At 41.0% G+C, this 12626-nt stretch overlaps 2 protein-coding genes across 2 annotated transcripts; both read right to left on the reverse strand.

The window, feature by feature from the left end:
- Positions 1 to 1046: 1046 nt before the first annotated feature.
- sh2d1aa (SH2 domain containing 1A duplicate a) lies at positions 1047 to 3370 on the reverse strand (the record flags this gene model as incomplete). Its single annotated transcript, XM_079249660.1, has 3 exons — positions 3191 to 3370; positions 2834 to 2897; positions 1047 to 1316 (listed from the first exon to the last, which is right to left on the reverse strand). Exons 1-3 carry the CDS (start codon positions 3325 to 3327, stop codon positions 1047 to 1049), a joined length of 471 nt encoding a protein of 156 aa, XP_079105786.1. The 5' UTR covers positions 3328 to 3370.
- A 2707-nt stretch (positions 3371 to 6077) lies between these two features.
- On the reverse strand, positions 6078 to 9758 carry agtr2 (angiotensin II receptor, type 2). Its single transcript, XM_079249763.1, has 2 exons — positions 9586 to 9758; positions 6078 to 9033 (listed from the first exon to the last, which is right to left on the reverse strand). Exon 2 carries the CDS (start codon positions 8965 to 8967, stop codon positions 7729 to 7731), a length of 1239 nt encoding a protein of 412 aa, XP_079105889.1. The 5' UTR covers positions 8968 to 9033; positions 9586 to 9758; the 3' UTR covers positions 6078 to 7728.
- Between the last annotated feature and the right edge of the window lie 2868 nt (positions 9759 to 12626).

The raw sequence follows: 12626 nt of genomic DNA on the forward strand, positions 1-12626 counted from the left end.
TACATGCGAACCACTTCCAAGACTCTCCCCACAAAAGTAAAAGTTAAAAAAGAAAGCAAAAGAAGTTTGTTTTTATTCTTTTTTTTTTTTTTTTTTTTTAATGGTAACTACCTCTGTTCCCTTCCCTTCCATCTGCACCTCCCCTCCCTCTCCCACTCGCCTGCCTCCCACCGTCACTCCACCATCTGTCCACCATTAATTGTTTGCGTGTCTCTCTTGGGCGGCGGACGACAGAGACACTCCGTGCATATGTTGTGACTGCGAGCAGGTGATATACATTTCTGACTAGCACGCCGCTGATCGTCTGCGACGCGCCTTCCTTTTCTAAACCATATGCTCCTGTAGATGCTGTCCAAGCTGATCTCCACGGTGAAGCGATGGAAGGCTCGGTTGCTAGGCGACGGCTGCACTGAAGAATAGTCTGGGCTGAATGGATTCTCTTGCTGTTTCTCGCCTTTTTTCTCCCCCGTGTCCCTCTCTCAAATTGTTCACCAGGCACCAGTGTTGTCAATCAGAGAAATAATGGAACCCCCCACTTTCTCTCCTTTTTTTCAACCACCACCACCACCTCACCCCCGCCTGCCCCCACACTCTCTAGCAGTCAGCATTCTCTCCATCTTCAGTATGTCAAATTGAATTTTTCCCGTTGCATTATATGTCAGACGGAGGCTGGGGTGTGTATGGCTGTGTAAGCGTGACCTTATTTAGAAGAGTTTATTTCAGCCAGTATCATTTATTTTCTTTACCACTCACGCAACTCTATTGCATTAGGAGAACAGAGCACAATATTTGTTGTCAACTTATGTATGCAGTAATGGATATTAATGTTTCAGCAGTTCGATATTTTACATCACATCTCTGAAAGTTATGGAGCACTTTCTGTGCTTCATATGCAAAAACAGAAAAGAAGATCCTGGAAGAAGGTTGAAATCTGAGTCACACAGAAAATATACATTAAAACTTTGGGGCATGCAGATTGCAGCAGAGATCATGCAAAAGCACAACGGTTCATGATTGTTAGTCGGTGAAGAGTTTAGGGTTTCCCCCTAACCGAAAGCTTGCCTCGCCTCCGTCTTTTTCCTGTTTTTCTGTCCTTTAGCAGCTTGTGGTGACTGCTGCTGGAGGTACTGGTTCAGGCTGGCGTTCGTCGGTGACAGGCCGTCACCGGCTGCATGCAGCTCTGTGTGGGTCTGCGCTCGTCCCTGAGCGGTGACAGGGTAGAGCAGATGCGTGGCAAGTCCTTGTCCGGGTTTCTGGAAAGCTGCTATCAGGTTCTTGATTTGCCGGAAATAACGTTTCTGCACTCCAGGAGTGGTCTGAAACACAAGAAGTGGTGGGGGGGGATAACAGAAATTATCCTCATATCAAACCTCACAGGGAAAAAAAAGGAGAAAGAAGAGAAAGCACAGCTGTTTGGATGTTAGCTTTTACAGATTAACCTTATATAAGACGGCATGAAGGTGGAGGCTGGAGAAAAAGAGGTGGGAGTTCTGCCACCTCGGTTTTCCTGCATAAGCTGGTTTTAAAGACAATAAAAGGACATCAACAGATGAGCTGGAGCTGTGGGAATATCGCAAATATATAAAGGCTGTGTAAACAGCTGCAAAAGAGAGAAACACCAAACATACACGGAAGGGAGTTAAAAGCTACATTTGGTAAATTCAACATGTCCCTGACTCTGTAAATATTTATTCCCTTGGGTTTTTTTTTTTTTGTTTGTTTTTTGTTTTTTTTTTAATCTTCTTAGCCAATAAAAAGCATTATTTTAGTATACATGCATGAAATTAAAGATGCTTTTAGTTTCTCAGATTTACCTCTGCCTGAATTAAAGTGAAAAATCCCTCATTTCCAGCTTCATCCTCTGGTCTAACTTTGCCTTTTAGCTTTTTCAAAGAGACGTTTGGATTCGTTGTAAATGAGAGCACAAGTTTACACATCGCCACAGCCGCCGCGTCAACGTTCCATGTCGCCAAACCATTGCTCTTTCCAAACAGCCATCTTTTTTTGTCAAGTAAGGCCTTAAAAGATGCATTAAGTCTTTTCATTCCGTGCCATCCATCACGCTATAAGAGAGTGAAAACTGTGCTCATTTTAAAAATCATTTAATCAAAGGAAGGAGAGCACTTCCCACAGCACAGCACTTTGGACGCTCCTGTCTCCGGCCACGAGCGTAACCTCTCCTCCCCGCATTATTTCATTAAAATGATTGATACTGCACATGAATAATGTAAAGTATTATGGAGCTTGTGTAGTGAATTTCTTATAATTCAAGCCTCATCCTCTCCCCACAACATCCCATCCAGCCATCACTGATGTTGTCAGTGAAAATGAGTGAGGGTGAAAATGTCTTTTCAACCTCGTCACGGGGAGACAGAGCTTTCAGATGTCTCTATACATTCCCCTTCTCTGGGTGTTTGCCAACCGTCACTGCTCAATTACATATCCCATCAGAAATGCTGTCAAATGCAATTCCACGTTTTACTTCTGTGGAGCATGCATCAATGCTGTGGCATCTTTAAATGTGAAGTGGGGGTGAGCAGCAGGGTGTTATTGGTGAAGGAGAAGAAAAAAAAAAGAACCCATTCCTCAGTGCTGTCATTCTTCAAAAAAACAGGGGGAAAAAAATCAAGAAAGAAAACATGTTTGCCTCAGATCTGCAGCTTGTTGAATTACTCTGGCACCAAAACAACTTCTAACCCAATAAACAGCAGCCACAGGAAGGCAGATGTGCAGCTGCTCTGCTGATGCTGTGAAGACGTCTGCTGCGCGCAACGTGTCAGAAAACAAAAAAACAAAAGCAAAGAAAAGACAAAAAGAACAGAAAATGTCTCACTTCTGCAGCCCATGAGCCTGCCACATCCTTGTGGAGTCTGTACGTGTACACGAATCCATCGCACCTGCACACACACACACACAAACATATAGAAAAAAAAATGCATCAGTTCTAAGAAATTTGGCCACCATCACCGCTCCAGTCAGACTTACTCAGTTCATTTCACACTTAATAACAAATCAAACTGTATATTTTTTGGTTTGTTTACGTCTCTGTGTGTTTGTTTTCTTAAACGTGATTGGATCAATAATCTCTATAACGGCAGAAAATCCATTTATGTAATTTATTTCTTTTAGAAGCGGCTGGGATGTAGAAGTAAGGCAGATATTGCACAAGTTCTACTGCTGGCATACTCACAGCACACACAGACAGAAGACATCTGGAACAGAGTCACTGTTGCGGACGAGGTAGCAACCATTTCGCCCGTCCTGGGCCAACCGCCTCTCACCCTCCTCCTTTCCGATGGGTCCATGGTAAACAGGCAGGTTTTCCATCACCACTGTCCTCTTTATGTCCTTTTCCCCTCTTTGTCCCAAGTGCCAGCTCTCTTCCTTCTGCTTCCAACTTTTAGCTTTTTACAGCAGGCAATATGTTTTGTTTTCTATGCTGGGAGCACAGGTACAGCAGCTGTCTCGCCTCTCATTTAATTCTTGCTTTACACAGTTTCAAATGTGTGCTAAGGGAGCCTGAGCAAGCTTTCTGGCTTTTCCACCGTCCCAACTGACTGCGAGTCTCTCTAACCTCTAACCTTTCTGATCTGGAGCTCTCAGTCTTCCTTGTTCTTTATAAGGCGCACGCATGTGCGTACGTGCACTCATCTGAAATGTGGGTTTGTGTATCTGTCAGGAAATGATTGTATTTTGCAACAGGAAATAACTTTAAAGACTCTTAACTGAATATTTCTATAGCAATGAAATGTACAAGGGAGGGATTCAAAGAAAGATTAAATCACTTTTTCACACTGGAAAATATATTATGCTTACACAGTAACAGGTTTATTTTTCTATTCTCACTTTGTTTTCTTATTAATAGAAGTTTCCTTAATCTGTGCGTTTCCAACTCTGTTTCTATGAATAATGCAAAATCCTTTCTGCTGCGTTAAAAATCTCTGGCAGTGGCTAAATATTCAGTCTGTTACACCACACCAATGTCAATATTATTTCCGTCAAGCGGAATGAGTGAAAGTTAAATCATTTTTATAAAGAGGAACTTTCCAATTATTCTTTCTGAAATAATTAGTTTATTTACACACAGAGTAAAATGTTGTTCTTAAAAAGTCTGTTTTTATATATTTCTTTCTCTAATCGCTGCTATTTTTTTAAAGAAATTAATACATCATTTGACCTCCTAAAACAATAAGAATGTAAATTAATTACTTTAAATTTAAATTTTAATAATTTTTATAATATAATTTCTATAACTCTAGAATAAATATAGTTTAGTCAAAAATGATAAAGTTTGTAACCAAATTTTAAAAAAGTTTAAAATGGTGCATTGTGCTTGCAAGCATTCACCAATTTATTTTTTAGTATCTTATGTTGTGTTATTTAAATATATATAAATATAGAAAATTGACTTAGAAATGTATTAATGCCCATGGAAAATTTCAAATGAACAAATGCCGTATTTATTAATAAACTACTATAATTATAGCTTTGAATACAAATTACTAATAAAAAAAATAAGATCTGAAACTGAATTATTAGGCATTTCAAAGGTATTGTGATGAAAATGTCTGTTTGTATGGACATTGTGTTGGTGCATGACTTTAATAAGGATGTTTCCGTGTATGTCAGAGTGCATTGCTGTCTGCTTCTCTACATTAGCCTCTTCATTGACTTGCACATAGTCTGTCTTTTTATATCAGCAGGGAAACGCTTTAGTTCCCAACATCTCTAACTACCATAGCGCATCCAGAAAATAAATGGAGGCTACTTCCACATTCTCTACTTACTATGCACAACACAGTCTTAATAAAACACCTAAAGAAATAATCAGGTGAAGCCAAATGAAAGCAGATAAATTAAAAAGTTTTATTTATGCTTCATTAACCGGTTCACATATGTTCTCAGCCACATGTCAGTAGTATGTTCACTGTTAAATGCGCAGTGAGGAAGCTTGCAGCTGGTTTGCTGTACTGGCAAGAATCCGATAATGAAGCTGTGTGTACAACAATATCGTCCTGCAATCTGTCCCGTCAGTCATAAAGTTCTGCTGTGTCAAACTAAGAATCTGCTGTATGTTTCCTGCCATGAGGTGCCACATGCAGTTTAGCAAGCTGACAGCGTCTGGTAAGCAGAGCTCAGCTGTCATTATAAGATCTATTGTATATCATTCTGGACTTCCATGCTTTCCACATTAAGTGCATAAAGTAAATCATCACCAACAGCTTCTTTAAAGGACCCTTCAAACAGGTCTGGTATGTGATTCTAGCTTCAGGGCTCTGTTTAATGCAGCATTTGTTCAAGATGTGCGTTTTTAGCCATACAGAACTGTACCCAATATGAGTCATCAGTCTGTGTCAGGGCCATTTTTCCCTTGGCTCTAAAAGATCATGAGTGGTGGGACTTTGGGCCCCTATCTTGATAAGCAGCCGCTGGTATCTTGTTGATAGCATCTTAGCGCCATCCAGTGGCAACATTTGGGAAATCTGGATTGGCGATCCACTACAACTTCTAATGAGCTTTTCCTTACATAAATTTGAAAAAAGAATAAAAATAATCACAATGTTTCTCATAAATTAATTTATCTATCCCTCATTAGTGCCAAATTTGCACACAGAACTAGTTGTCAGCTATAAGACACAACCCAGATCAATGCAGAGTGCAATAGATCTATAATGGACATAAATAGCAAACAGAGATGCATCACTGATCAGCCAGCCGCTTTCCTCAACCAACGCAAGCACCTGGAGTGCATCATGTGAACATTAGTATGAGATTATGATATTATGAGCCCCTGATATGCACAAAATCCAAGTGAGGCACTCTGGGAAAGGAGGAAATTGGGTGAGCCCGAACGTCCATCTGCCAAGCAGAGAGTAATCTCAGCACAATTCCCAGGTGGGGGAAGCTCTCAGTCACAGCTGTTAGAGGGTGGGAAAAAGAAACATTAAAACTGCAAATGTTTCTGATTTCACAAAGTTGTGCATCTGGAAGTGAACTAAAATTAGACACACACGCATCCATTTTCAACAGACTGTTGTTTTGGAGACTTAAACAGGAGGCATGTTTAGGAGGGAAATTTGATTATTTATTATTCAAGATGGCTGTACAAAATAATACAATGCAGTGTTACATGGTGAGAATAGATATAATATATTTCCCCCCCAAAGAACAGTAAAAGTAGCACTGGCATGACTTGTTAGTAAACATCATTTTGTACTATAGCGGTAGCTTTATATATTTTGATCAACCACATCTGCCTTTATAGCCTAAATCAAGCAGCAATGCTTGCATCGTGTCATTTAGAGATGAATCTCATATTTTAACATGTGCATTAGCACATTAAATATCTTTATGCAATAGAAATTGTGATGAAACATCTGAAAAAATATCAACCAGTTTCCTGCAGGCTGACTGACAGCTAGCTAGCCTTAGCAGAAGCTGAATTTAGCAAATAATCCCTTGTTATTATAACTCATGTAACTTTGAACATCCAAAACCCAACATCTTAGCACATCATTTTTCATGTTCTAAATGAATGAGACAATTTCGTGGACTTTAAAAGAGAAACAAAATAGCAATTTTGTTCATTGTAGTGACACAGTATACAACGTTAGCTTAGTCTAGCTAGAAAATTTTTGTTCAGTTACAAGTGACACCTGGCAATTTTTTTAATTTTGGTTTATCTTTGAGTTATTTTATCATTTTTATTTACATTTTGCTCAGTTTTTGCTTATTTTTAGCCAACACAATGCCTAGTTTCACTTGGTTAAGAGGCCCTGATTTTGGCTTTCACATGTGAAGTTCACCTTTGTTTATTTCTGATACAATGGAAGAAGCTCAGCAGTTGCATAGTCTCATGTATTGTTCTGTGGTATTAAGAGCTGCATCTGCTGTAGCAATAGTAAATAACATGTAAAGGTAATTTTGTGTTTAGCTGACGTGGACCTCATACAAAAATCAGAATTTAGCTTTCAACCTATACTTTTTCTACCTTCCTTTTTTCTCTTTAATTTTACTTCAGGTCTTTAACGTCCTTTGCTGTGCTACAGTAACCTACTTTTCTTTTAGGAATGGAGATGGTATGTGAGGAGCACGGAGTGACAATAACTCTTCAGCTTTAACCACATGCTTCACTAGCTAATGCTAACTATGTCTGCTTGTTGCTTAGCTGGTACTGTACTACGTGTTTCAGATTTTTAACTAAAAAGAGCTGCCTGCTGTTGCCAGAAACAAAAGTAGAGTAAATAATAACAGCAACACAATCATTTTTCAGTCTGTTAACTGTTAGCAGTAAAAATACAGAAAGAAGCAAGTTGAACATGTCATATATAAGTTGCTTTGCATAAAAACGTCTGCAAAATGACTGAAGAATAGAACAGAATAGAATAAAATAAATCATTGAAGTGACAGCCGCATCACCTTTCACACCAACGTCACATTATTTTATCATTGTAATAATTGTGAGTGGTCACTTTGTGCTTCCAGGGATTTTGCATGTCTTTATGGCGTTTTCCCCCCATGCCATTTAGGTTGTTTTGCACCACATTTGATTGTGTTACACTTCCTTTTTTTCTTATTGTGGACCACATCTGTTCGACTGCTATGTTTTGTGCTCCACTGGGATTTGAGTGTGTCACTTTTTAGTGCTCATTGGAGTTAAGTAGTCTTTCATATCCATGCTTTAGGTGTAAAACCAATGAAGGAATGAAGTTGGAGAAGTTTGTGCTGTTAAGAGGGGCCAGAAGTCTCTACTATCACTAGATCCTTCAGGTCACTGAGTTTTCGAGAGAAGGAGCTCAGCCTAGTGCTAAAGGAGCCTCTCTTTTGACTGTGCTCCTCCCCACGGGCCTTCAAACAAGCACAGAGCCCCTTACATAGGCTCCCAAGATGTCCCCGGAAATGATTCCCAATGAAGCAGTAGAGCACAGGATTGATGGCAGAGTTGGAAAAGCCAAGGCAAAGGGTGAGAGGTGTGAGATTGTTGATGGTCCAGGTTACCCAGCAGCTGTCTAGAAAGCCTTGACTCTTGAGTATGTCAATGAAGGTCACGCAATGGAAAGGGAACCAGCAGAGGAAGAACGCCAAGACAACGGCTGCAACTGTCCACAACACCCTCTCCACCCCTCTACCCATTGGGGGTTTGCCACCGCTGGACTTGGGGCCATTACAGGGGGTTGGAGGTCGATCTGATGATTGAAAGGAAGGTGTGTGTCGGGGGTGGGATTCACTCTGCATTCTCACTAAAACTGTGTCGGTCAATAAATGCCTTCCAATGGCAAAGTAGCAACATGAGATAGCAAGCAATGGCAGCAGGAAGCCCAGGATAATCTTCATCAAAACCACAACCAGGAATGAAATATGAGAAGGATAAATAATGACGCAGGCCTCAACACCAAGCTTGTCAAGATGGTAAGTATCCCTCAGAGCCAAGGTGGGAGCTGAGCAAGCACATGCTAGAACCCACACCAGGACACACATGAGCCGGGCTCGTTTGGGGTCTCGTGCACTCTGGGAGCGGAGTGGGTGCACAATGGCCAGGTAACGGTCCATGCTCATGCAGGAGATGAAGAAGATCGATGCATAAAGATTCAGGGTATGAAGAGCTCCACAGATTTTGCAGGCTGCTCTGCCAAAGGGCCAGCTGTAGCCCTGCGAGTAGTAGACCGCCCACAGCGGGAGAGACAGCAGAAACAGCAGGTCAGAAACACAAAGGTTCAACATGAAGGTGTTAGCCACAGTTCTCCTTGAGGAACCGCCATGGGCCAACACACACACCGCCAAGGCGTTACCTATGGTTCCCAGCACACAGATGATGCTGTAGATGGTGGGGATCACTGTAGTCATTGGTAAAGTAGACCACTCTGGGCATGGGGGAGCAGTGGGAGCCAGGGAGGTGTTCACATAGACCTCGGCTGAAAAGGGGGATGAGGTGAAGTTGAAAAGGGAGAGGTCGTTTGGGACTGCCATTATGAAACTAGATGTACCCTTGCGTCACACGATTTGACTCTCCTCCATTCAGATCTCCAAGGTCAGCTGAAAAAAGAAACCAGGAGAGCTTTTAGGTTTTGGCTTCCTTTTAAGGACAAAGCCTACATTTCGTTTGACTGCAGTCTTTACTTGGCTCCAGCTTTTATAAGCTGTCCTGCTTGATAAGTAATCACAGCAAGAATTCATTACACCATGCTGGAAGTTAAGCAGTAATGAAATACATTGGAAAATGTATTCATCTGGCTACTTACTGGATTACTCAGAAACAGCTACATTTAGTTAATGATGGAATTTTGTTAAACATTATTAAAATAAAATAAAAAAAAGTTAGCTTAATTTCAGGTTTAATAGGGTTTCAGGAATCATAAAAAAAAGTAAAAGAAAACAATCATGTTGCTGTAAAGAGAAATAATTATCCATAGTCACATCAAATAACTTGAATCAGACCTTAAAAACATTTCTTTCTATTAAAATCCTACTGTTGATTATAGTAGGACTGGCAGAAAAAGAAAACATAGCTGTCCAAATCCTGCCTCTAAGGTAAGAACAAATCTAAAGTAGGATTTTATGTTTTCTTTTAAAAGTTATTCATTTTACCTGAAGTGATGGAGCGCCTGGTCCAGAAAGTCAAGCAGTTTTCAATGCTTCTTTTGGCTAAAGTCCATGTCCTGACGAATGCTCCTCGACCTCTCTAAGAGAATTCTGCACAGCTGAGTACCCCGGACTGTATCATGCTTCTGCGTTCGTGTGTCTGTGTGTGCGTAGAGGATTCAGACTTGAGGCTCTGAGAAACCAGATGCGATTTGGAGTTTTATATCCCCCAAGAGTGTGTTGATGATTGCACAAGAGAGAGGTTGCTACACGTCACGCCCTCATCCATACAGAGGGGCTGGACAGTACCTGGACACTAGCCAGTCTGCAGACAGAGAAAAAAGAGACTTTATTTGTTTTTCATGTTCCCTCCTTTCCCTCCCGCCCATCTATAACCTCTACTGGGGAAAAAAGCCTTTAATTGAGAAAATTGAGTCAAGATATGTGTGTTAAAGTGTAACAGGCACACTGCAGTGTGCATGCAGAGCCACGTGTTGTATTTTAACAGCACTGAATGGGACATATATGTGTTTTTAGGTGTGAAATGTAAAGGCCCCTAGTGCACCCACTGAGGCCCCTGACCCGAGGAACGCAGGCTGAGCGTTAATTAGCAAAGCCTCACACTTTGTATCTCAGTGGTCAGCTAAGCCATGGGAAATATTTACTCTGTCTAAACGGAAGTCGAGCCAGTCACTGGAGCAGAGGTAGAAGGGAGGGAGGCACAGCTTGGAAAATGAATGAGGAGGAGGATGAGATGAAACTGCAGGGAGTGAACGAGAAGATGAGAAGGCGAAAAGGAGCGAAAGTGGAGATTCCCTCCAGTGGATTTTCATTAAAGCCTCTGATGAAAGATGATGAGCGATACGGTCAAAGCTCTGCGAATGGTTGCATCACAGCTCCTTTGATCAACAGTGTGCGCATGTAGCACTCCCTACGTGTGCATCTGCACATGCATGTGCACACCTAGACTTACTTCATCTCAGCTTGGTTGTGCATTCATCAGAGCTGCGTACCCGAATCTGTTTACACATGTGTGCAATGTGGTTCATTAGGCGTCTGCCAGGATGTGACATGTTCTAACAGCCGTGGGAAAGCTGAAAGTGAGAATGAGGCATGAAGGCGAGACAGAAAGCTGCAGATTTTCAAGGCCATCCATGAAGAGTTCAGCTGTTATGTTCTTGCAGGATATGAGAAATCAGGAATGTGCTGCATGCTGCAGAAGTGTTAAAAATGGAGTTGTTATGCTTTCCGATCCAGAAATTCTGCATAACTGTGTACTCACACTGGCATGCTGGGTATGCCCAGTTGTTCTTGCATATAGTATCTTAGGGAGGACTCTCACAAAACATCATGCAAAACATCTGTCCTCTGACCTTTTCTCAGTCATACTTAAACCTAACTCCTCACACAAACTTCTAGCTGTTGTACAGCTCTTTTTAGAGGTTTCTCTCAAACTTATCAAAGTTTAAAACTTATGGCAGTCCTCATAGAGTTAGAGACTCAAAAGAAAACACAAACGCAAAGACTGACCGAAGCCAAAGGCCATTAGTCATGACATGGAGCCACTAAAAACAGAAATTTATGGTGTCAAGCTGGCCAACAGAAATAGCAGATAACAGAAAAAACACAGGACTATGTCTTTTCCCCTTTAATGCGGAGGTGGAAAATATTCACTCACATACTGGAATACCATTTCAGGACAGGACATTTCTTTCTGCTAAGACTATGACACATGTCATTATTTAACATTATGAAACACAGTCTGCTTTTAAAACATGACAAACCATGACTGATTAAAACCAGTACATATGGATTCATCCATCCATCCATCCATCTATCCATCTATCCATCCTCTTTACCCATTTCCAGTCAGGTTCATTAGGCCTGGAGCCTATCCCAGCAGCTATTGGGCAGGAGGCAGTTCGCTCTGGACAGATCACCACTTCATCGCAGGGCCAACACATAGAAACAACCACCTGGGTACTAAACATGATTTTTATTTATTCAATTAATAAAAATTATGTAAATGTTTCTATGCACCTCTGCAGCATCTCCATCTCCCCATGAAATGTCTCATGAAAAAATAGTCTTATTGTTTCCATACAAGGACTTTTTTTTTTTTCCTCAAAACCTTTTCCCTGTTCCAATAAAATGCACAAGTTGCATGATTTATTAACTACATTTGTTTACTTTCTTTGAACACAAACAGGTAATTACCAATCACAGGGCATCAAGTCAGTACACTTTGTAGACCGAGTTTAGTGCTCAGTTTGCTGGGGTTCCAACTGAGCATCAGAATGAGGAAGAAAGGGGATTTAAGTTGCTGTGAACATAACATGGTCATGAAGCTTAAATCACCTCCAACTGCTGTCATGAACATGATGATGAGTTCACAGTACTCCAACGGCCTCCACAGTCACCAGATGTCAGTCCAACGGAGCAGCTCTGGGATGTGGTGGAACGGGAGATTCCCATCATGAATGTGTGAAGCTTCATGTCAACATGGAGCAAAATCTCTGAGAAATCTTCTAAACAAGTTGTGGTATCTGTGTTACAAAGAGTACAGGCTGATGAGAAAACAGGGACTCCAACCTGGTACTAATAAAGGGAAGACTGACTAAATATTTATCAGGTCTTCTTTATACTACATCACCAGAAAATATGAAAAATGTATTCAGTGTAAAGTCTGAGTCCTAACTCACCTGGGAAATAAACAAGCTAAATGGCCTCAAAATATTCACTCTTCCTCAGGAGCTTTGTGACTGGATTTTTACACCACGCTGTAGCGCTTTACTTCGACAGAGTTAAACATTACAAGCTGTCAAAATCATGCCGTTGTGCTCTGTCAACCTCTGACACATTCAATCTCACTTTCACTTATTTCACCCCACATGGGCTCCTTTGGCCTGTCACCATCTGAAATGGCAAAATCATTTCATCCTATCTCTCAATCAATTAAACTGGTGTGTCTACATAACACCCATTTTTAAGTCAATAAAGAGAAGTAACACATGCCATAGCTAATTCTACTGCGAAACTTCACATCA

The sequence above is a fragment of the Telmatherina bonti genome (assembly GCF_933228915.1).
Source record: "Telmatherina bonti genome assembly, chromosome: 12".
Taxonomy (NCBI): Eukaryota; Metazoa; Chordata; class Actinopteri; order Atheriniformes; family Telmatherinidae; genus Telmatherina; species Telmatherina bonti.

Bases quoted from the DNA above. Each gene is read 5' to 3' on its own strand.
- agtr2 (XM_079249763.1), bottom strand. From the start codon at position 8,967: ATGGCAGTCCCAAACGACCTCTCCCTTTTCAACTTCACCTCATCCCCC.